Genomic DNA, 25,156 nt, shown 5'->3' on the forward strand with positions numbered 1-25,156 from the left:
CGCTAGGCAATCACCCCCAACCGCCTTAGCGCTCTGCGTGTGGTGGACCCTCTCTCGGAACACTTTTACTAATTATCTCGTGTAGGGGGACTTGGGAGTAGAGTTGGACTCGGCTGTGCACCTATGAATCCTCAAAATCATCTCAAGAAAAAAACCCTATGAATCCTCAAAATCATCTCAAGAAAAAAACCCTATGAATCCTCAAAAACAAAACAAAAAACCTATGTGACCGGAGCCGTGGGGTCCACCCGTCAGCGACTTGCTGGCTATTCGTAGGCTTTGCGGTTTTGTTGACCTTTCCACCGGTGACCTCCTTACCCGGCCGGCTCGCCAGCCTCGCCGATCCCGCCGGCTTCCGGCCGCCGGCTCTCTCCGTCCCACTCCATGGCGTCGGTGACCGTTACGCCTCTTTCCGCGCCCGAACCCGAGCCCTCAGCTCGCCCCGACAACCTTCCCCGGTCAGCTTCGCCCCCCTCTTCCTCCCCTTGCTTAGAGCTGTTTTATTGCCGTTCATATTCTAGATTGAATTCTGATGAGGTTTCCGTTTGTTAGATTAAATTCTAGCCGAGACCAAACTGTAGCCACAGGAGGGCAGGATTTTACTTGTTTGGTCGAAAAAGGTTTTTTTTTACTTGTTTGATTAACTTCTAAGTCAGATTTTGGGTGGACTTTAGATACAGTCTGTTATTAGTTGAAAAAAAGATGTGTGCTTGCGCTTGAGAAATTGCTGCCACGTGTTACTGTATCATATGTGAATATGTACTAGGCTGGTGATGAAGATATTTTCTGTTCTGTGATGTGTAACGCGAACTTCCTTTTATCTGGAATCCTGCAGGCCCAGCGTGGCAATTTCATGGGACACCCAAGGTACCGTCTCTCTTTCTCTCTGAAGCATAGCAAACGGAAGATTCTATTCAGTGTTCATCCTTTATTTTCTATTTATGGAGTAGACCGCGGTGGAGAGCAATGTGGGCATGTAATCCATCGTGTAGAATTATTACATGGAGCTGTACCAACTGTGATGCAGTTTGAAAGGACCTTCCTTCTGCTACTTTAGAAAGTCCTGTTAGTCGGTTGGTCGGTCATGAACCCCAATTCTATTGGATGGTAAAGTGCGGGCTGACGTATGCTATATCCTTTGAATTGTGTGTTGGATCCAATAGTGTATACTAAAGTAGCTCATTAAATCTCGTGGGATCTAACGAGCCATAGTAGCGCATTTATTTTAATTCTCTATTTACCTTTGGCGAAGTTATTTTCCTTGTCGCTTCTGTGGACTTTCCAAAAGTGTACAAATGTAACGTCTTTCCGTTTAAAGCACAAATGTAACCTCACAGACCTTTGAAATTCCCAAATAGTTGGTGTGATGTCTTTTAGCATACTTGTGACCTGCAATTGGGCCTTCAGCTGCATGAGTTGCTGTTGCCATTTACATTAGGTGTGGTACCATCTGATTTCAATTTTGGATTACGTGCAGCTCTATGCAAGCATGCGGAAACCTGCGAGTTGGGATCAGAGGCATTCCTGATTGATCCTGCTCTGCTTCCAACTCTAGAAGGTCTACTTCTAGAAACATATGCGATGTTGCGCCCAAAGCCAGTTGAGTATGAGCAACGACGTACTATGATAGACGTCTTCAACAAAATTGCCAAAGATATTTTTGGTAAGAGATTTTCCTGTCTGTTACCATTTGGGTCAAGAAATTATACTATTGAACTTTCTGTATTTTCAATTATTATGCCTAATTGTTGTTAACATGTAAAATTTTATAGATATGTATACAGATTGAAATCATCACATTTATGCCTGGTTTTAGAACACCTGTGATCTTATAGATCACATGCAGATGTTCAAGTATGTGAGTTCACTGGCAGTCAAGCAAAGATGCAAATACTTAAGTAACAGTGTCTCACTATTTCAGATACCTGCCAGCTAAGATGAATATGTGACAACTGCAGATTTCACCATGTACTTCATTTATGGAAGCTTATGCCTTGATGAGTTGATGTACTAGGAAATATATTGGTAGGACATAAAGAGTCCTTTTGTTGTACTCTGTAAAGAAATATAAGAGCATTTAGGGAGTACATTATAGAGCATGAGGGAAAAAGTACATTCTGAAATCTGAGCATACATCTTTTGTGCCTGTTGGATTAGTGGTATTTGGTTTTGATTTTTTAAGTGTATTAAATTCCAACGGAGTCAACCTCTTCTTTGAGGTAGTTGATTAGTTAATCCAGTACATGTTCTCCAAATTTTTATATGTAACAGGCTATCACTATCCAGATATTATTTTTACTAGAAAGGTTTTGTCTCCCATATGAATATATGAAATTTGCGTGATGGTGTGACCTATTTCTTGTTTGATGTTTCATTTCAGGTAAAAAAGATGATTTTCCGGTTGTGGAACCGTTTGGGTCATTCACAATGGATCTATTTACTACTAAAAGTGATCTTGATCTCTCTGTCAACTTTAGCAATGATATGGATGGTCAATTTGCTCGCAAGGACAAGATTTCTGTTATTAGAAAGTTCGCAAAAGTCCTACATAAGCATCAGAGTAATTACTACTGTCTTATCTTCATATCTCTCCTAGCATTTGTATGTCCACTCATCTTTCATTGGAGATTTAAGTTCATTAAACACGCATTCATAAATTGTCATTCCATCTTATTTACAAAATTATGTATTGGACCTGATAGATTTAAAGAAGGGACGTAGACTGGCATAGCGATTGCATACATTATGTGTGAAGATCTTGAGGTTACCATAATTTTTTCTAAAAGTACATAGCTACAGAAGTAACCGTAAGAGAAACTGCTCATGCAATAAAATGGTGCTCATCTTCTACCTAGCTTGCACCGACATGTGTAGGCAACAGTTTTATGATGCGTTATGGCACTGCAATATAACATTTGCTGAAAACACCGACACATAAACACTATTAGGTGCATGCCAAAATCTTTTTGAAGGAAAAGTTCAGAACTGTATCATGCAATGCATATTATTGTCAACCTTAGTTTGGTGTCTACGCGAGTTTCATATTTAGCCCTGCAGAATGTTAATCTGGATTCATCCCGTTGATAGCCAAAATGTTCTAAATGCGAAATCGTTATATGCAGTAAGTCTACAGTTTTGCTAATTTGAGGTGCATTTTTTTCTATATAGAATCCTATATACCTGAGAGAGTGATCCCCATTTCTTCTATTTATCTCAAGATGCAACTATGCCACCTCAACATCCAACCATGCATGCAAAAAAGGCCACCTCAACATGCTAACATCCATGAGGAATGATCCACCACAACATGCACCCATACATGTGAATACTATTACACTAATTATATTCCATAACTATCTTAAATGTATACAATAATCAAATATTGGTCCAACTTGATCAAATATATAGCAAATAATTTCGCCAACAATGTGCGGGGTATCATCTAGTTCCACCAATACCTGGGGTCATAATTTATCTATCTATATCTATACCTCTATATCTACTAATAAAGCAAGGTGCGTTTCTCTGAATTTTTGATCCGTTCACCCATGTTATTATTTTTGATTTTTATATAAACTGATCAGTGCCGTTATTGGGCCACGTTCATTGTAAGTGAAAAAACGTTTCGTGGGTTGTTCTCCCGATCCTCTCACGTGAGGTGTCCTGTTTTCTTGCGTGAGGTGGCGGCTGGCCCAGTCAAAAAAAAATTGGCGTGGGTGGGAGGGATCGAACTCCCAACCTCTCATGGAGCCCAAAGGGTACATCCAACTGAGCTACCCCGTACTATGTGTACAAGTAATGGTTCTTTTGCTTATTAAATAATACCACCTCGCTTCCTTGCATCCTTTACTACCAATTTATATACGTCTTAATTCGTAATCATCAACAAGCAGTCGCTGCAATACGAGGACGACGGGCTTTGCATGGGCCAATGGGTGAGAGATAAAGATAATGAGGCGTTACAACCAGCAGCGTCAATCATAGCGGCCACCGTGAACGAGAGTCACAACCTTGTGATGATGGATAGGATGTGGCTTGCCATGTGCATTCGAGGCGACGAGTCATGCTGAGAACCTATAAATCAGTCATGCATCGGCGCTTGTGGGCTAATTAAACGGAATTCTATGAGACATGCAATTAAATGAGCACAATGCACGTGCATGATGTGTGCTGGTTGTGTGCTAAATAAACAGGAGACATGCATAATTAAAGGATCACATTGCTTCGTATCAGTGACTAGGCTGATATGGGCTAACTAATTAAACGGCATAATTAAAGGAGAACGATGCACGTGCATGATGATGTTGGCTCTAATTAAACAGCTTGAGGGTTGTATTCAGGGTCCCTTTGGCATTGTGCTTTCACATACAATTATCACTAAATTCGAGTAGACCTAAGAGTGCTCCCCAGTGCATTACATCTTAGGTTATATCATACTCCCCCGTCTGGAAATACTTGTCGCTCAAACGGATGTATCTAACACGTCTAGATACATCCGTTGAGCGACAAGTATTTCCGGACGGAGGTAGTATGTGTTAAATATTTATATAGATATAGCCTCTATAATGGATTGCATCTTATTTTTGCTGTCGGCGCTATTCCACGAATAATGAGTGGTTGATAAACCTCGGTAGGTGAGCCTCCTTGCCACCGAGCGGCACCGTCTGGTTGTTGTGTGGCGTTGGTGGCCGTTTTGGTGGACTACGCAACTACCGTTTTCTTCGTAGTGTGGCATAAGGCGTTGTGTTTGCACATACGTGTCTCACTAAATATAAGTATACACCATTTTTTTCTCCCGTTGCAACTACCATTTTCTTCGTAGTGTGGCATAAGGCGTTGTGTTTACATATACATGTCTCACTAAATATAAGTATACATCATTTTTTTCTACCATTGCAATGCACGGGCATATGTGTTAGTTATTTTATAATGTCCAGTTTTTGTAAAAAAACAAAGATTTAAATTTTTATCCATTTCTTGTGTTGTCTCTTTGTATAAACTGCAAGATATGACATGTACCAAACATGTAAAATTGGAAGAATTATAATTGGCTATATTGAACAAGTTTCATTCGAGGCAAGGCTGCCTGTCATTTACAATTTAATAGCATCAGCATTGCTTGGATAGATGTCCGCAAACTGTGTAGTCCATTTCGTGTTGGGCATATAACCAACTGCTTAGTAGAAGCCTTTTGTTGCTACTGCCGATGTCTTCCTTACTTCTTATCTTTCTTGTATTGTCAATTTCAGGCCGTGGTCGTTGTTATGGGGTTTTACCTGTTTTAAGTGCTATAGTTCCTGTACTGAAGGTTACTGATAAGGGAACCGGGGTTGAATGTGATATTTCAGTCGAAAACAAAGATGGCATGTCAAGATCGATGATATTTAAACTTGTTTCTTCAATTGATGAAAGATTTCAGATACTTTGTTATCTGGTATTTCAATCATCTGTCTTGATGTTTATTTTTGGAAAGTATAACTAGCATTATACTCCCCTTGAAGTTATCTATCTAAAAGATATGACAATTATTTTCTGTTTATTCTGCAGATAAAGTTCTGGGCTAAGACACATGATGTTAATTGTCCCAAAGATCGAACGATGAGCTCGATGGCAATTATCTCCTTAGTTGCTTTCCATTTACAGGTAAAGTGAGATTGTTACCTTTATTTGATTTTCTGTTCAAACTTCACGATTGGAGTACATTGGATATAGCTTAGCTGTTGTATAGAATTTTACATTAGAGGGGCCCAGGCTGAGACTTGATGCTTAATTATTTTTCTTTTTGAACAAAAAATAAATGAGTGCACTTATGAATTGTAAATATGGAGTGCAGACCCGGCATCCTCCAATATTACCTGCATTTTCCGGCTTACTGAAAGGTACCTCCTCTATTGATGTACATGTCATTCTTTTTGGCTCTTTGCAACTACATTTGCTGTTGTCATACTTTTATCATCTGATTACTGATTAAAAACTAACAGTAAGATATTTTATACCCATTTATAGATGGTGCAGACTTTGCAAGTGTCCAGAGAAACGTTGTGCTATTCAAGGGATTTGGGAGCACTAATAAAGAATCCGTTGCTGAACTTTTTGTATCACTAATGAGTAAAGTGAGTTCTTTATAGTTTACTTCAATTTTTGATAGGAAGATATCAGGTGCAAAAGCACAATTTGGTGCACCCATGTTTTTTTGTCGATGAATGTATTTTTGACAATGTTCCTATTATACTTCCAGTTAATGTAGCCTTAGCCTCCTGCAGCAAACATCTCCACTTGATCTTAACTTCAGCACATGTTCAGCCTCTAAACTTACCTGACCCTGCTGGAATGGGATGACATATATATTTTTTTGCGGGCGGTAATGGGATGACATTGTTTAGTTGAGCTATGACATTGTTGTCATTTGCCATTCAGAACATTTTCCTGTGAAATATAGTGATCAAGTAACCTGATTATTCAATATAGTTGAGGGAGTAAATGACCATGGGTAGCCTAGCCGGCTCCCCCTGGCACTTCAGAAAAATTATAGGCCGATCGAGCCTTCAAGCTTCCAAGACGTGGGGCCGCCTTCCCCAGCCGACTGCCCCTCAGGCCGGCTGTGCGAAGGGGGCCTAGGCCTAAAACTCTCCAAGAAGAAAGCCCCGAGAGGGCCGGCTCCACGAAGCCGGCCGCAAGAAGGCTGACTCCAAGAAGCCGGCCCCCCTCAGCAGGCGGCCCAGATCGTGCCCTTAAAATCTGCACCCACATAACGGCGATGAGACGGGGCGTGGCTACAACGAAACCTGTCACCCTCGAATCCCGGAGAACGCCTGGCCACAGTATGCCGTACAGGCGGCCCTCACCCGTTCGGCGCGACACTGTTGCCATATTGACCATGATGTCACCCACGGCGAGCCGTCAGTACGACCCGTGGGTGGCGGGTGCCATCCGTCATGGAGACACCCGAAGGCGGCCGGGCCACCCCAAGGCGGCCGGGGGTATGGCCGATTCCCAGTAGCCGGCCAGTCCACTCCCTCGACGGAGACGCCCCATTAAGGAGATAAGACGAGGTAAGGCTACAGTGACAAGCCGCCCGGCGGCGGCACTGTAGCCATGCTTGCCAAGACGAAGCCCTCGCCACTGAGGGCGGGGCCACAGTAACCAGCCCCCGACAGAGCCCCCGAGCGGTGGGGCCGGCCTGTCGACCAGAGGACCGGCAACCGGCGGGGCCCACCAGTCGGCGGGCCCCACCAGTCGGCGAAGAAGCCGGTGGGCATAGACACCGACGGCTAGGGCCCACGCCCAGTCGGATTACCATTGTACCCCTGGGGGTAGGCGTATATAAACCCCCCAGGGCTCCTATGCAGGAGATCTCTCTTTCGATAGTTTTAGACACAAGGAGAAGAGGAGCGGGCTGGCCTTGCCCTCCTTCATCCTTTCACCGAACAGCTCAAGGAGCATCCTGTAGCTACCCGTCGAGCTAGTGATCATGCGGAGACCCCCCAGAGCAGCATTAGGGGTGTTATCTCCATGGAGAGCCCTGAAGCTGGGTAAGATTCGCCGGCGTGCATGTCTTCGCCTTATCCCGTTTCCAGGCACCGGCGGTGTTTTATTGGCTCCCACAATGATAAGCCATCCATCGGCATATGTCGCACCAACCACCCGACATTTGGCGCCCACCGTGGGGCCAGGTGCACCGTCGTCCGGAGACCTGCTCTGGACGGGAACCCTCTTCCTTCCCAACGTGCGTAGCCAGCCCGGCTCGCCCGATGGCGCTTGCCCCGACGCGTTGCAAGACGTCGCCGACGCCTGCGCGGCGAGCTGCCTCGCCGATCTTCTTGGCGAGGCTCGCATCTCCGATGAGCCCGCATCCGACGCGGGCACAGACTGTCCCAAGAGTCACCTCGTCAGCCTCCTCGACCAACTCCACGTCTCCGGCGAGCTTGCCGCGGACTTGGAGTCGGTTGGCTCCACCGACCCGATGCTTGTCGACTCCGACACAACATCCCTTGACGCCTTCCCCACCAACGTGGTAATCATCAACGACCCTCTTCCTCAAGCCGACAGCAGCGGCAGTGCCATCACCGAGGTACTGGTCATCAGCCACGGCGCCGCCTCAGGCAAAAACGCCCACGACGCCCTGCAGACGGCGCTGCACGACTTGTCCGCCCCCGTCCCGGCCGACGCGGACGCCAAGACATTGGAGGCGCGCCGCCTCGCCCTCGTTGCGGAGGGCCAGAAGCTATCCACCATGAGACGCCTCACCGAGGCTCACCAGCGCGAGGTCGACCGTGCCGCCTTCGGCACGCCGCCTCCCGACGGGCCGAGCCGCGTCGGCATCATCAAGAAACACGGCGTGGCTATCGCCGATATGCTGGGAGCAGACCGCCCAGTCTATGCCACGCCTCTCGAGAACCTACGCGCCGCCCAGGCGGCCGCAGACGAATTGAATGGGCTGGGGCCTGATGAGCTCCCCTACATGACCAGACGCATCCAGCAACTTATCGACGCGGCCACGGAGCGGCATGAAGCCGGCGTCCACGCCGAGAGTCCTCCCCGCGCCGAGAGCACGACGCGACGTCCCGAACACCGACCGCGGGCAACACCCGCGCAAGAAAAAAAAGGAGCCAGCTGCCAGCCGCAGCCGGACTCGAATCTCCATCGAGCGTGACGCAGAGGGCCGCCCTCGAGCCGTGGAGTGGCGGGGCAACCCCCCTCCTCCGCCTCGTGGGGAGAGATACCCTACCCCGCCGCCTGTCACGCATCCGACTCTCAGCGGCCGGCTGGGTCGCCGCGAAGGAGTCGGCGAGAATGATGCCCGCCACTGGATCGACCGCCTTGCGCGATCCCTGACCCTAGAAGAAGAAGATGATGTCGGCCTGCCTTGCTTCGCCCCCCGCATCCGCGACGAGCCCTTCCTCAAAGGGTCCTCGCTCCCAAGAGACACGCCCAAGTACAACGGCTCCGTGAAGCCGGAAGATTGGTTGATCGACTACTCCACCGCGGTTAGCATCGCGAACGGCAACAGGCGTGTTGCCGTAAAATATGTGCCCCTCATGCTCCAAGGCACGGCGCGCACCTGGCTCAACAGCCTCAAGCCTCACAGCGTCAACAACTGGCTAGACTTCACTGAAGCCTTCATCCGAAACTTCACCAGCACCTACAAGCGGGCTGGCTCCCAAGCCCCGACAGCTCTCCTTGTGTGTCCAAGGGCCCAACGAATCGACTCGCGACTATCTCACGCGTTGGGCCGAGCTCCGCAATTCCTGTGAGGGAGTGCACAAGGTTCAAGCTATAGAGTACTTCACCGCCGGGTGCCGAGAAGGCATCCTCCTCAAGCACCGACTCCTCTGCGACGAGCCGACTACACTTGACGAGCTGCTGATCATAGCTGATAAATATGCCACGGCCGATTCCTCAATGAAGACCGAGCTTCGAGTAGACGCCTCCGGGAAGGTGCTCGCTCCAAGCCCCAAGACGCCGGTTGGAGAGTCCAGTCGACGCTCGTACCAGAACGACCACAAGCGCAAAGCTCCCCTGCCGCCTTCCACCAGTCGACAGGTGGCCACAGTCGAAGACGAACAACCCAAAGGGCGGCCCGCACCCACGAAGCAGAAGGGCGGCAGGCCGGCTTGGCAGCCGGCTTTCTCCTACGAGCAAGCACTTGATGCCCCCTGCAAGTTTCACAGCGGCGCAAAGCCTTCAAACCACACAACCCGAAAATGCCACTGGCTCACACGGATCTCCAAAGGTGAGGGGATGGCGCCACCTCCGCCTGCTGGTTAGCCGCCTCCGGCTCCTCCGCAGCCGGCTGCTCGACCAGCGGTCGGGGCAGTTCAAGACGAGTACCCCGATGAGCATGCCGCCTACGTCTTCTTTACGAGCCAGCCAGAAGATCGGCGTAGCCGGCGCCGACAACACCAAGAAGTCAACGCAGTCGCCACCAACAACCCAGAGTTCATGCACTGGTTAGAAAGGCCTATTAGCTGGAGCCGGACAGATCACCCAGAGGTGATGCCGTCTCCCGGCTCTTACGCATTGGTTCTGGATGCCACCCTCGCTACAGAAAGGCGAGCCGCCCGTTTCTCCCGCGTGCTGATAGATGGTGGGAGCAGTATCAACATATTATACCGTGACACCATGGACAAGCTAAGCATCAAGACGAAGCAGCTCATGCCCAGTCGGACCGTGTTTCATGGCATTGTTCCCGGCCTGTCCTGCTCCCCAATCGGTAAGATCAAGATAGACGTCCTCTTTGGGGACAAGGATCATTTTCGCCGAGAGGCGGTGTGGTTTGAAGTGGTGGATCTAGAGAGCCCTTACCACGCGTTGCTTGGCCGACCTGCCCTGGCCAAGTTCATGGCTGTACCCCATTATGCCTACCTCAAGATGAAGATACCAAGTTCCAAGGGCATCATCACCATAGCTGGAGACTACAAGAAATCCTCTGAGTGTGCGGCTGCCAGCAGCCGGCTGGCCGAGTCCCTTGTAATTGCTGAGGAGAAGAAGATACTGGACCGAGTCGTGGCCATGGCCGGCAAGCAGCCGACCCTGTCCCCCGACCCCAAGAAGTGTGATGCCCAAGGTTCTTTTCAGCCGGCCAAAGAAACAAAGAGGGTACCTCTGGACCGGGATCACCCAGAAAGGTTTGCCACCATCGGGGCAAACCTGGACAGCAAATAGGAAGGCGAGCTCGCCGATTTCCTCCGTGAGAATCGGGACATTTTCGCAAGGTCCCCCAAGGACATGCCGGGTGTGCCGAAGGAATTCGCCGAGCACAAGCTACACGTCCGAGAAGGTGCAAAACCAGTGAAACAACCCCTCCGCCGACTATCGGAAGAGAAGAGAAGGATTGTAGGGGAAGAAATAGCCCGGCTTTTGGCAGTCGGCTTCATTATGGAAGTTTTCTTCCCAGAGTGGCTCGCCAACCCGGTCCTCGTGCTGAAGAAAAATAACAAGTGGCGCATGTGTATAGACTACACTAGCCTCAACAAGGCTTGCCCCAAAGATCCTTTCGCCATGCCAAGGATTGACCAAGTGATAGACTCCACAGCCGGATGCGAGCTGTTGAGCTTCTTGGATGCTTACTCAGGCTACCACCAGATAAAGTTGGATCCAGCTGACCGCTTGAAGACCGCCTTCATCACACCCTTCGGAGCCTTCTGCTACCTAACTATGACATTCGGCTTGAGAAATCCCGGTGCCACCTTTTAGCGTTGCATGTAGAAGTGCCTCCTCAAGCAACTCGGCAGAAATGCCCATGTCTATGTAGATGATATTGTGGTGAAGACGGAGAAGCGCGACACCTTGCTGGAAGACCTCAGAGAGACATTTGAAAACTTGCGCCGATTTCAAATCAAGCTCAACCCCGAGAAATGCGTGTTCGGAGTACCAGCCGGCCAGCTCCTAGGCTTCCTGGTCTCCAAACGCGGCATCGAGTGCAATCCGATGAAGATCAAGGCCATAGAGAGAATGGAGATTCCCACCAAGCTGCGGGATGTCCAGAAGTTCACCGGATGCTTGGCTTCCCTGAACCGCTTCATCAGCCGGCTCGGGGAGAAAGCTCTCCCCCTCTACCGACTCATGAAGAAGTCCGCTCATTTCGAGTGGAACGACCAGGCGGACCAAGCCTTCCACGAGCTAAAGAAGATGCTGACCACGCCGCCTGTCTTGGCGGCACCGACTAAAAAAGAGCCCATGCTCCTTTACATTGCCGCTACTAGCCGGGTGGTCAGCACAGTTATCGTAGTCCAGCGCCCAGAAGAAGGCCGGGCTCAGCCGGTCCAGAGGCCGGTGTATTATTTAAGCGAAGTCTTATCCACCTCGAAGCAGAACTACCCACACTACCAGAAGATGTGCTACGGTGTGTACATCGCTGCCAAGAAGCTCAAGCCCTATTTTCAAGAGCACCCCATCACGGTCGTGTGTACTGCCCCGCTCGCCGAGATCATAGGCAGCCGGGATGCATCCGGCCGGGTGGCCAAATGGGCTATTGAGCTGGGCCCCTACGCGATCTTCTACCAGCCCCGCACCGCTATTAAGTCCCAGGCACTGGCCGACTTCCTCGTCGATTGGACCGAAACCCAATACCTGCCACCGGCCCTCGACTCCACTCACTGGAGGATGCACTTCGATGGGTCCAAGATGCACACCGGCTTGGGAGCCGGCATCGTCCTCACCTCTCCCAAGAGCGATAAGCTCAAGTATACATTGCAAATTCATTTTACCGCCTCCAACAATGTGGCCGAGTACGAGGTGCTCATACACGGGCTCCGGCTGGCCAAAGAGCTCGGCATCCGCCGAATCCTGTGCTATGGCGACTCGGATTTGGTGGTCCAACAGTCATCTGGCGACTGGGACGCCAAGGACGCGAACATGGCGAGCTATCGTTTCCTCGTCCAGCAAATCAGTGGATACTTTGAAGGATGTGAGTTCCTTCATGTACCACGTGCCGACAACATGCAAGCAGACGCCTTGGCACGAGTAGGATCCACCCGGCAAGCTAGAGCAGCCGGCGTTTCTCTCCACCGCCTTCTCAAGCCGTCTATCAAGCCGTCTCCAGAATCTGATTCCATCTTCGTGCCGCCTGACCCCGACGCAGTCGGATCCGACTTGGGAAACCAAGCAGGCGGCGCGGGGACTCCAACAGGCGGCCCGGGGACTGCCATAGTCGCACCCGGCCCGGGGAATTCGGAACTCGGCCCGGGGGCTACTGCAGCCGGCCCGGGGACTGCATCAACACAACAGGCGGTGGCCGACTCCGACTCCAACTCTTCACCACCCAGCCCACCCGCCCCTATCACAGTGGCAGTCCTGACAATAGAAGAAGTCACAGCTCCATCATAGGCCCAGCCCATTCTCAATTTCTTAGTAAACAGAGAGCTGCCAACCGACGAGATCTCGACAAGACAGGTTCAACGCCGAGCCGGAGCTTACACAATCGTCAGCCGAGAGCTTGTTAGGCGCAGCGTCACTGGAGTCTTCCAGCGCTGCGTCGAACCAGAGAAGGGCATAGCAATCCTCAGGGACATCCACCAAGGCGAATGCGGCCACCACGCAGCCTCAAGATCACTCGTCGCCAAAGCTTTTCGCCATGGATTTTTCTGGCTGACTGCTTTGGAAGACGCCAAGGAACTAGTCAAACATTGCAAAGGGTGCCAAGTTTTCAGCTCCAAACAACACCTGCCGGCTTCTGCACTCAAGACCATCCCCCTCACCTCGCCCTTTGCCGTCTGGGGGCTGGATATGGTGGGCCCGTTCAAGACGGCACGCGGCGGCATGACACATTTGCTCGTCGCTGTGGACAAATTTACCAAGTGGATTGAGGCAAAGCCGACCAAGAAGCTGAATGGGCCGACTTCCGTTACTTTCATCGCAGATATTACAACCCGGTATGGCGTGCCGCATAGCATCATCACCGACAACGGCACGAATTTTGCAAAGGGAGCACTGACATGTTTCTGCGCAACACACGGCATCCGGCTGGACCTAGCGAACAGCCGGCCAGCACAAGCTCTCGGCCCCTTGGGAGGGCCCCTTCATCAGTAGCAGAGCTTTAGGCAACGACTCCTACTACCTAATCGACGCGCAGAAGTCGAAGGCACGCAAGAGAGATGATTCCGGCTCGGACGAACTCCAGTGCCCGCCCAGCGCCGGATCGGGCCGCTGACGCCTTCCAAGCCTTGAAGCGGCCGACTGCGACCTCCAGCCAGTCGGCAGTCCGACTTGGGGTGCGCGGAATCACCTCACCAGGCCAGAGGGCGGCCAGCACTTGCGCCCCGGCGCGCTGAAGACGGCGGAGAATGCGGTGGGCCGGCTGCAGGCGGGCTTGAAGCCCCAGAAGCTGCTCCTCAAGTGACCGGCTGGCACCCGGCGCGATCTCGGCCGCCGCCTGCCGTCGCGCGTCGCGGTAGGCCTCGATGGCTTGGGTGGCGGCGGCAGAGTAGCCGGGAAAGTAATCTGCACAAAGAGGAAAGCAGTGGCACAAAGTCAAAAAATGGATCAGACAGTAGGAGGCAGGCAAGGAAGCAAAGAAGAAGGCGGCCTACCGTCAATCAAGTCTTCCACCCGGCTATAGCCTTGGCTCAGCGCCTGCCTCGTCTCGGCCCAGTTTGCCGCCTCGGTCTCATATTCGGCTTTGAGGGCGGCCTCGCTATCCTGTGCCGCCTTCAGGGCCGCCTTGTGGCTCTCCTCCTGGTCGGCCAGCTTCTTGGCCAGGCGATCACGCTCCTGGGCCAGGGCGGCGCACTCGTCTTCCTTGGCGCGAAGGGAGGACTGGGCTCCGCTTAGCTGGCTCCTCAAGTCAGCATTGGCCCCTGCAAATATGAAGAAAGAAGTCGTCAGGAAAAGATCCGACCCGACTACTCGGTAGTCGGCCCGAATCTCGGGGACTACACCCAGTGGGTGCGCTGACGCGCCCCCACTTAAAAGAAAAACGAAGCGCTTACTCCGGCTCTCGGTCAGATCAGTGGCCTTCTGATTCAACTCCTGGGCCTGGGAGTTGAAAGCGGCCGCGCGGAGGTTATGGTACTCCTGCAGATAAGACAAGGGATGCAAGTAAGAACAGGACGGCAATCAAGCTTTCCAAGAAGTTCCAAGCCGCCTGCTCAGCAGCCGGCTCGGAACTCGGGGACTACACCCAGTGGGTGCGCTGACGCGCCCCCACGGAAGAAATCAAAAGCAATCGACAAAGAGCAGGAGGACTCACCCGAATAACCGATCGTGTCGTGAGAAACTCCTGGGTGTACTGCTTCAGCGCGGTGGCTTGGGCCTGAAGCCGGTTCCGGACGTCCTGCGCCGCCACATTCAGCACGGCTGTCCCGCCGCCCGGCGTCCACCCGGACGAGCTATCGCTGGCCGCTTCTAGGTCCTGGGTCGACGAGCCGACGTCCATGGTTTTCTGCGCATCCGGCGCTGAAGTCGCCTTCCCCGCGCGGCGGCAAGGCGGCGACGAGATCACAAGATCCCCTCCAACGACCGGCTCGCCTCCAGCCGGCTGCACGGGCGGCACTTCAGGCCGGCTTCCTCGGTCCGCTCCAGTCGGCGGCGATGGCGCCACCTCCCTCTCCATCTCCGGCTGGCCGCGGACGGCCTCCTCCAACGGGGGCACAGGGGTGTCGGGAGCCGCGGCGCGGAGGGGAATGACGAACTGCGGAGGCTGGTTCTGCTGGGCCTCTGCCTCCCTCTCCGCGTCTGCGGCCTCCGCCTGGGCCTTGGCGGCCGCGACGGCTCGCGCCTCCGCCGACTTATGCTTCGCCTCTCGAGCCGCCCTCCGCTCCTCCGCCTCCCACTCCTCCCGCACTTCTCGCGCGTTCCGCTCCGTCGCCTCTAGGAGGTCGGCGCGGGGATCCACCCGACGGGAGCTTGAAGACCCTCCCATGGCTCCGACTATGGAGGCGGCCGGGACCCGCCCAAGGGAAAGAGGGGCCCTGTTTGATAAATTGAGAAAAAGGGTTTGGAAAAACATCAACCGAAGAAGAAGAAAAAAGAAAGGCATGAGAACAGCGACACTTACGCTGAGACCGCCTGCGGCTGCTTCACCACCTTGCGGAAGCGGGCTGCCTTCGCGGCCGCCTCGTCCCGCTTGGTCGCCGTCGCGGTACTCTTGGGCTTCTTCGGCCGACTGCCGAAGTGGGTCGTCGCGGCCCGGCGCTTCTGCGCGCCGCCATGGGCAGCCGGCCCGGCAGATGGGGCCGCGCCTTGGTGATCGGGCGCCGGTCGGCGGCGCGGAATGACTTCGGCCTCGTCGTCATCTGGCCAGTCCTCAAAGGCGGCCCCGAGCCCGGACCCGCCTGTGTCGCCGCCTTCCCCCGCGACGTCGTCTTCCATGGCGGCCACCCCCAGGTCTGAGTCGTCTACATCGTCCATCGTACGGTCGGGGAGGAACTGGCGTTCCACCCCCGCGGCCCTGGCTGCTGGCGGAAGCACGGGGTTCTGCCAAAGAAAAGCCGGCTGGTCAGGAGTCGGCCACCATGAACTCGACAACAAGCAAAGAAAAAAAAGAAGAGAAGCTTACCATAGGTGGAGGATTGGCGCGAGAGTATGGCTCCTTGCCATACTACCACTCCTCGGTGAGCTTGCAGTTGGAAATATAATTCACCATATAAGACACCTCGGCGTGAGGCATCTCCTTGGTGCTTAGCCGGCATGGGTCGAAGCGGCCGCTCATCTGGCCGATCATGTGAGGTCGGCCCTGGAGCGGAAGCACCCGGCGCTCCACGAAGGCGGCCACTAGGTCGGCCCCGGACAGACCCTCCGACTGGATCATCACGCGGAGCCGGGCAACGGAGGCGGCTCCGCCCGGAGACAACGACCTGGACCAGAAGGACCATGAAGGCTGCCTCCCAGCCAGCGGGCCGGCTACGTAAGCCGGCAGGTTGACGAAGTCGCCTTGTGGAGCGATATTCTTCACGTAGAAGTAAGACTTCTGCCAGAGCTTCACCGACTGGATAGCGGGATGGACGGAAACGGGTTGTTGTCGCCCGTCCTCCGCACGACGATGAAAGCGCCGCATGGGGCGGGCACGCCCGCAACAACAGTGCCAAGCTTGCACTGGAAGAATTCTCCCCACAGTTCAAGGGTGGGGAGGACGCCAAGAAAACCCTCGCACAGGGTGACGAAGGCCGACAGCAACATCACCGCGTTGGGAGTGAGGTGATGCGGCTGGAGATGATAGAATTCGAGGAAGGAGCGGAAGAACCCGCTCGCCGGCAGGCCAAAGTCGCGCAGGCAATGCGAGCGGAAGATTACCCGCTCGTCCTCTTTCGGTGCCGGCGAGATCTCCCTCTCCGGCGTGAGACGGACCCGCACGTAGTCCGCGCCCGGCAGCCACTGCGTCTGGCGGAGAAAGTCGACATGGTCGTCGTGGACATTGGAGCCGTCCCAGGAGCTCGACAGCGCCATGAGAATGGCGCGGCGACGGAGAGACACGTGACCCTGCCGCGGCAAAGCAACGGCGAGTCAAGGAGGTTGGCGGAAGAGCCGGGCGGCGGCGGGGAGTTGTGGCGACAGAGAAGAAGAAACGGAAGGGGCGGGGCGAGGGCGAGCGTGCGAGCGTTTGCCGCTCCCCCTCCTCCCCCCTACTTATAAGCCTCGTACGACGAAGCCGAGGAGGCGAGGCGTGGGGGAACGTGGGATTAACTGCGCCCACTCCCCCCATGTCCTGCGCTTGTTGCGCTTCCACGGCGTGTAGCAACCGCCGCACGGAGGTGCGCGGTCCGCCCGGGCCGCAGAAGATCCGAGCGTGGGCCGTGGCCCGGTAGTGGCGGGCTCCGGACTGCGACGGCGTCCCGTCGCGCGCGTGGGCTGGCAGGCCCGTCCAGCCACTGGGTGCCATGTGGCGCACGGGCGGCGGGCGGTCAGCCCGCAGCCTAACTCGCGCGCCGCTTGGTTCCCGCCCACGAACTTCGACGCCCTCCAGAAGACGGCGCACCTAATCAAAGCCGGCTCTGGCTCCTCAAGACATGAAGCTGTTTGAGCTTCTCGACTCCTTTTTCTGCCTCGGAGCCCAACCAGCTTCGGGGACTACTGACGGAGTAAATGACCATGGATAGCCTAGCCGGCTTCCCCTGGCACTTCAGAAAAATTATAGGCCGATCGAGCCTTCAAGCTTCCAAGACGTGGGGCCGCCTTCCCCCAGCCGACTGCCCCTCAGGCCGGCTGTGCGAAGGCGGCCTAGGCCTAAAACTCTCCAAGAAGAAAGCCCCGAGAGGGCCGGCTCCACGAAGCCGGCCACAAGAAGGCCGACTCCAAGAAGCCGGCCCCCCTCAGCAGGCGGCCCAGATCGTGCCCTCAAAATCTGCACCCACATAACGGCGATGAGACGGGGCGTGGCTATAGCGAAACCTGCCACTCTCGAATCCCGGAGCACGCCTGGCCACAGTACGCCGTGCGGGCGGCCCTCACCCGTTCGGCGTGGCACTGTTGCCATATTGACCATGATGTCACCCACGGCGAGCCGTCAGTATGACCCGTGGGCGGTGGGTCCCATCCGTCATGGAGACACCCGAAGGCGGCCGGGCCACCCCCAGTCGGCCTGGGGTACGGCCGATTCCCAGTAGCCGGCCAGTCCATTGCCTCGACGGAGGCGCCCCATTAAGGAGATAAGACGAGGTAAGGCTACAGTGACAAGCCGCCCGGCGGCGGCATTGTAGCCATGCTTGCCAAGACGAAGCCCTCGCCACTGAGGGCGGGGCCACAGTAACCAGCCCCCGACAGAGCCCCCGAGCGGTGGGGCCGGCCTGTCGACCAGAGGACCGGCAGCCGGCGGGCCCCACCAGTCGGCGAAGAAGCCGGTGGGCATAGACACCGACGGCTAGGGCCCACGCCCAGTCGGATTACCATTGTACCCCTGGGGGGTAGGCGTATATAAACCCCCCAGGGCTCCCATGCAGGAGGAGATCTCTCTTTCGATAGTTTTAGACACCACAAGGAGAAGAGGAGCGGGCTGGCCTTGCCCTCCTTCATCCTTTCACCGAACAGCTCAAGGAGCATCCTGTAGCTACCCGTCGAGCTAGTGATCATGCGGAGACCCGCAGAACAGCATTAGGGGTGTTATCTCCACGGAGAGCCCTGAACCTGGGTAAGATTCGCCGGCGTTCATGTCTTCGCCTTATCCCGTTTCCAGGCACCGGCGATGTTTTATTGGCTCCCACAATGATAAGCCATCCATTGGCATATGTCGCACCAACCACCCGACAATAGTGATCAAGTTACCTGATTATTCAATATAGTGACCCTGTTTCCTCAGAGAACATGATTAAACCACCTGATTCCATCGTGCAGTGTATAGCTTGTCCTAGTTCAACGCACAACTGTTTTTAGCTCCTTTTTTCTGGCTATGTGCATGTGACTATGTATGGGCACCTTGCACAAATAAAATAAAATAAATGCAATTGTTCATTCATGCCACATAGCTGGCATCCTAGTTTCATCGTGGCCTCATCTTGACTTTTCAATGGTCAACATGCTCAGATATACTCTTGTCTTCTCTTGTGCAGCTACTAGCAGTAAAGGATTTATGGGAGCAAGGGCTTTGTGCCAGCAATTTTGATGGATTCTGGATCTCAAAGACCTGGAACAGAGGAATTGGTAACTTGAGTGTAAGTTTTGTGTGAATTCGGATTGTGACTTCTCAATAAATCCTGCAGAGCATTGTTTATTTGATTTGATACGTTCATTTTTGCAGGTGGAAGACTTCTTGGACCGATCTCAGAATTTTGCCAGATCAGTAGGGAAGGTGGAGATGCAGAACATCTGTGAATGCCTAAAGGATACTGTTTCCAAATTGACTGATTTCTTTAGGGGTAAAATTGATGCACCGACACTGAAGATCCTCATTTTTGGGGCGTTAAATCAGGATGTGCCAGTCAGTCACCCCAGTCCAAAACATGTTAAGAGCAAGAGGAAGAGGGAGTTGCGACATGACCCTGCAAACAGTGAGAAGCAGCAAAAGAAAGTGAAGCACGCTGCACAACGCGGCCGCGCTGCTAACAGGATTGATTCTATTTTACCAACTCCCACTGTATTTATGCCTCATGTGCATCAAGTAGGTTCTACCCAACCATTTAATCAGATTGTGCATCCATCTCAGCTTCCGATTCCTCAGCTTTCCTACGGGTTGCCACAAGCACACTTTCATCCAGGTCCTCATATGATAGGACAACCTCATGGTAGTTTCATCTACTCGACGGATCCTGGGATTCAACTGCAGCAGCAAGCCCGGCATATGTTTGTTCCTTTGCCAGTCCACCAGCCAGCGATTAATAGGTCGTTTCACCCCCATGGTTTCAACGGGGCACATGAGGTCCTGTATGATGACAATAGCTGGTTACCTTACGGAATCAATCCGAATTACAGGAGGGTATGACAGGTGCAGCAGCTTGAAGGGGGCGGTGTAGCCAGCTAATTGGTGGGGAATTGTGGTGTTGATGTGTTGTAGAATGAAATGTGCATTAGCATTCATGTAACAAGTTGTTGTTTTGTCCAAATTGACGGCGAAAGGGAAACCGAAAGCTTTTCTATGTTGGTCTGCGGTGAGCAGATTGTAAGTTTATTCTAGCCTTGGTAATTGCTCAGCTTGAAATATTTTTGGTTAGGAGCCTGGGTGAAGATTTGAGATGGCCAGGTAGATAGCACTGCAGCAAAGGGCAAACTAGAGTAGCTGCTGCTAACTGTTTGCCCATGTCTGTTTTGTAATGAATGAGTGAGCCTATCAGTTCGTATGAAGCAACTGTTGTAATGCAGCTGTATCAGCTTGATTGGTTCTCTGCTGTCATCATCCTTACTATTGTCTAATGCAGTTACATCATTAACTAATTTAGTGTTGGTCGATCGGCCATCTGAGAGGACAATACTGGTGGAATCTGCGTGCAAATTGCGGCTAGGTAGCTTGTTGGTTATCAACAAGTCCATTCCGCCTTGTTTTCTCTTGAGAACAAGTCCATTCCGCCCATTGTATGTATGATCCGGCGGCCCACCGTAATTTATAGGCCGGGGTTCAGTCCTGACGAAGACGACGAAACTTGGGTTAGGCCAACTGGAACCCATCATCCCAAAGACACGTTCATTTTGTCTGGATTTTGTCTGTTTGAGCAGGACAACGAAAATGTGTCCGTCTAACACACGCATCCGATCCGTCAAGGTCGGCTTGGTGCCCGTATGTATACCTTTTTTGGCCATTAAAACACATTTATTTTTTCATTTTATCAACGACATTTGGATACATTGGGTACATTTACCAATTCTTCGCTAGAAGAGCAAGATCAAAGAAAACAAGAACTACAATTAAAAGATATCCAACTTCCATAACTGCTTTCACTAGTTGGATTAATATCTTGGTATGTCTTCATTGTTGATCCGTGACTTCTCGAGCTTGCGCACTTCTATCTTCTTGGACTCCAAATACGTAGACGTTGCTTCGCATCTTATCTCTAGCCTCTATTCTAGCAACGAGTGCACGGACATCTAGCAAATTTCGTGATAACAATAGATCGATATATTCTTCCCGCAGAAAGAAAATAAAATAGATCGATATATTCTACTTCCCAATACCAAAACTTGCATCCATCGTACACACAAATTTGAGTATAAGCAATGCGAGCTACCAAAAATGCGTCGAATCCGGGAGCACAACCGAATCAAAAGAAGCACACACCCCATCTTTTCTGCCCTTGAAGAACACCCATCCGGAATGTTCCGGCGTGGTAGAAACGCGGCGCACGACCTGTCCCGGGTAGTCATCTCACTTTATGAGCGGCAACGATGAGCCAATGAGCCGTTGGGCCAGCGCCGAGCCCAAGCGACGGCCAGGCGTGTCTTTGCCGATGAACCGCCAACGGGATAGATCCGAGCGGCTAGAGGCGGATGCATCATCATGCTAGAGGTGGTGGCATTGTCGGGGCACTGCGGTCCGGTACCTGGCCAATCCATGGCAAGACGCAATCGGCACGGCCAGTATGCGGCAAATCCGGGGGCTGGATGCACCAAATCCCGCCGTCGTAGATCTACCGTATGGCTGCCGGCGCCGGGGCGAGAGAGGCACAAATCTGGTTGTTGTGCTTTGGGCGGCCGGGCTGGACAGTGAGGCGGCCGCGAAAATGGGCGGCGGCTGTGGCAGGGGCAGGGGGTGGGGGCGGCGGGGTGGGGAAGGAGAAGGGAAAAAAGGGGCATCTGTGTCCATGACGGCCGGGTCGGGGGAGGACAAGGGCATGTGTCCCGCCCGTCGGCGGGTGTCAGTTTGTCCATTTGCGCCCGCACATTAGGCAGAAAACGCGGCCCAAATTTGGGCCAAGAAAGGATCGAAACTGAACAAAAGACAGACGTTTGTCCATTTGCCCCCGCACATTAGCCAACCTTTTGTGTCCATTTAGCCTCAAACGGACATGGCCGAACTATTTGGGGTCATGCATTGGTGTTGGCCTTAGATAATGGATTCATCCAATTGTAGCCGAAACATGGTGCTTTCCAACGAAAGGGACACTTATGCACGAGAAGCCTCTTCGCCGCTGTCCACTTCCAACTTAGAGCATCTTCAATAGATGATGTACCCCCTCTCCTCCGTAAAAAACTATAAGAGCATTTAGATCACTACTTTAGTGATCTATAAACGTTAACCTAAACTCTAGATTACTACTTTAGTGAACTAAATGTTTTTACATTTTTTTACGAAGGGAGTATATGTATAAATAACAACTTTTTACATCTTTGAGGTTAAAAAACGTTGCTCCAATAGCTAGCTGATGTAGATATAAAAAGAATTTACATCATCTTCCCCAAGTGATGTAAAATACAACACTTGAAGATATAAAATTGCATCTCCACCTCTCTGGTGATGTAAAACAACCAACCACGTGCGAACGCCCAACCACCGCTTCATTTCAATACCGCCTGCCTGCCTCCCGCCCGCTGCCCGCCGCATGTCTGACTCCAATGACCCTGCCGTCAGCGCAGCCACCTTCACCGATCTCGCCTCCGCCGCCAGACGCCACCCCGCATTTGCCCCACCCCGGCAGGTCGCCGTCGAGGGAACAGGTCCGCCGCCGGCAAAGAAGCAACTAGCGGCCAAACCACGTGGTGGAGGCGTGAAGTGGCCGATGGGGCGCAACCCGACGAAGAATCCATCTCGAGCGGCTAAGAAGATGAAGCTGGCCGTGGCAACTGCATCCGGTCATGGACCTCCTCCTCCCCCTCTGCCGCCGACACCGACCATGGAGGAAGACACGACCACGTCCACGGCCGCCGCCTCCAACGTGCTGGACGAAATGTCGCAAAGATAAAAAAGTTCTTTTTCTTTGTGTTTGTTCTTTTAATTTTCAGTACGAACAAAATGTGAGGTTGCACGCACGTCTTTGTAGTCTTGATGATGAAGCATTCATGTGCGTGACAAATGTGGTGAATGAAGATTATTTCTCTCAAGAGCATGCATCACAAGAATATGATACTCAATTTGATGATGATAATCTTGACATGGACGACGAGGGCTTTCATTGCCAAGGGAAGAACTGCAAATTATACTGACGTCGAAGATGTGTTGATTTTTATCGTGTGGAAGCGAGTCTCTCAAGATGCAACTGTGGGGAGTGACCAAACCGCGAACACCTATTGGGACCGCATCAAGGAATTTTTCGATGAGCACAACACTAGCGGACATTATTGATCAGGAGACTTTATTCGTCAACATTGGGGCATTATCAACGCTAAATGCCAAAAGTGGGCGGGTTGCTTGTCAAATGTTGCTCGCATGAACCCTAGTGGTTGCGGTGATAGTGACTTGGTAAGTGCTTGCTACTTGTGTGTGTTTTCTCTACATTGCGCAAGTATGCATATGTTCCCTAAATTGATGATGGCACCTTTGTTGTTTTGTTGTAGAAAATGATTGCACAAAGGATTGTTTCAAGAAAGAAACAACAAAGGAGAGAAGAGGAAAAAGAAAGGAAAATCCTCTAGTTTCTATCATTGGTACAAAGAGCTTAAGGATGAGGAGAAGTGGAAGAAATGAGAAGTTTATGATGTTTCGAAGGAGAAAAGTGTGGTTGTTGAGGATGATGATGATGGCGGTGGTGATGAGAGAAGGAGCCCCACTGCCCACTCGGTGACCGAATCATATAGGCTGGCTGGATGTAAAAGAGTGAAGGGTTAGAAGGCCGGAGACAATGATCTTAAAGAAGGCTTTGACACCATTGTCATTGCGATAAAAGAGTATGCCGAAGTTAAAAGAAATGGAGGAGAGGGGAGAAGACGAGCAACTTCTGGCGGCGGCAAGGAGAGAAAGGTTGAACTATAGGAGAGAAAGGCAGCGGCCGAAGAGTTCAAGATGGTGAAGGAGAAGGCACTCAAGTTTATGTTCATGGACAAAAGTGGTCTCCACCCCAAAGCAAAGGTGTATGTTAAGATTTTTCATGATGAAATGACCACGAAGAAGCAAATGCTCATGAGAAGCATGATGGGAGGGGGAATGGGAGGTGGCATGTGTGGTAGAATGGGAGGAGGAATTGGAGGTGGCATGAGTGGAATGGGAGGTGCCATGGGCGGCGGTGTGGGTGGCTACATAAACATGATGGAAGGTGCCATGAATGGTGCCTTTGGTGGAAATATGGGTGGTGCCTTCGGTGGCAACATGAGTGGCATGGGAAGTGCCTTCGATGGAAACACGAGTGACATTGAAGGTGCTCTTGGTGGAGGTCGTCGCGACATCGATGCATGAACACATGAAAATGTCGACAAATAAGCCATTGATGATGATGATACCAATGTCCCCAATGTGACTAGTGACAAAGGAGAGGACCAAAAATTGAGTGCTTTGTTTGATGTTATATTTATGTGCATTTTAATTTGTTGGACCAAGAACTTTGTTTGATATGATGCACTTTTGGCTATAGGATTTCAAACTTTGATTGGTATGATGCACTTTTGGTTGTAGAAATCTAAAAATATTGCTCTATATGATGATGATTTTGATTTTGAAATGTGGTTGTACAGTGGCTATAGTGCGGCTGTAGCCAGCCAAGCGGTCGTCGACCGGTTTAAATTTTCACATATGCATCATCTATTGGAGTACTAGTTTTACATCACCAAAAATACATCATCTGTTGGAGTTGGCCCTTTTTTGGAGATGTAAGAAGCACTTTTTGGTGATGTAAATTATACAATATCTACTTTTACACCTCCAAATTTGAATCATCTATTGGAGATGTTCTTAGTGTCCAAGTTGTGTTACGTTTGCCAATAGGCATATGAAGCCTCGCCTCAGTCCGCCTGCTTTTTTGGTCCAAAAGATGCAAAACACGCGTTATTTCTCTACGAGAAAGCTAGAGAAGTTTGGAGGAGGCTGGGGATAGGCTAAATTTTTAATAAAGCCCGCGAAGTTAACCATGCTGGGGAGGCGGTTCTGGAATTACTACTTCTTTTACTAGATCAGGATTTGTCCATGGTGGATATTTCGAATGTTTGGAAGATGCAGTTGGTACTTGGTGTTTGTGGTGGAAAAGACGTAAGCTGGTCCATGAAGAAAAAGTTCAGAGTGCCTTCCAAATTTATATGAGGATTCATGCGCTTACGGCTAGCTTTTTATTGCTTCTTCTCCAAATTCCCCCATGAAAAAAGAGGCGAGGATTAGGCCTCCTGGTGGTTTTGTCAAACTTAATGTTGACACATCTTTTGATCAAGATCTTCTTAG

The 25,156-nt window shown here is 51.8% G+C and overlaps 1 protein-coding gene across 1 annotated transcript; it reads left to right on the forward strand.

Moving 5' to 3' along the window:
• The first annotated feature begins 275 nt into the window (after window positions 1-275).
• On the forward strand, window positions 276-20,255 carry LOC119329125 (protein HESO1-like). The gene is made up of 10 exons (XM_037602119.1): window positions 276-458; window positions 836-867; window positions 1,478-1,663; window positions 2,381-2,560; window positions 5,250-5,434; window positions 5,548-5,643; window positions 5,834-5,879; window positions 6,007-6,113; window positions 18,981-19,082; window positions 19,169-20,255. The coding sequence occupies exons 1-10, from the start codon at window positions 385-387 to the stop codon at window positions 19,847-19,849; spliced, it is 1,689 nt and encodes a 562-aa protein (XP_037458016.1). The 5' UTR covers window positions 276-384; the 3' UTR covers window positions 19,850-20,255.
• The last annotated feature ends 4,901 nt before the right edge of the window (window positions 20,256-25,156 follow it).

The sequence above is a fragment of the Triticum dicoccoides genome, chromosome 7A (assembly GCF_002162155.2).
Source record: "Triticum dicoccoides isolate Atlit2015 ecotype Zavitan chromosome 7A, WEW_v2.0, whole genome shotgun sequence".
Classification (NCBI taxonomy): Eukaryota; Viridiplantae; Streptophyta; class Magnoliopsida; order Poales; family Poaceae; genus Triticum; species Triticum dicoccoides.

Excerpts from the sequence above, each read along its gene's own strand:
- LOC119329125 (XM_037602119.1), top strand. The coding sequence starts at position 385 with ATGGCGTCGGTGACCGTTACGCCTCTTTCCGCGCCCGAACCCGAGCCC. Across the intron at positions 459-835 it reads CGCCCCGACAACCTTCCCCG|GCCCAGCGTGGCAATTTCAT; the intron begins GTCAGCTTCGCC and ends GGAATCCTGCAG. Across the intron at positions 6,114-18,980 it reads TTGTATCACTAATGAGTAAA|CTACTAGCAGTAAAGGATTT; the intron begins GTGAGTTCTTTA and ends TCTCTTGTGCAG.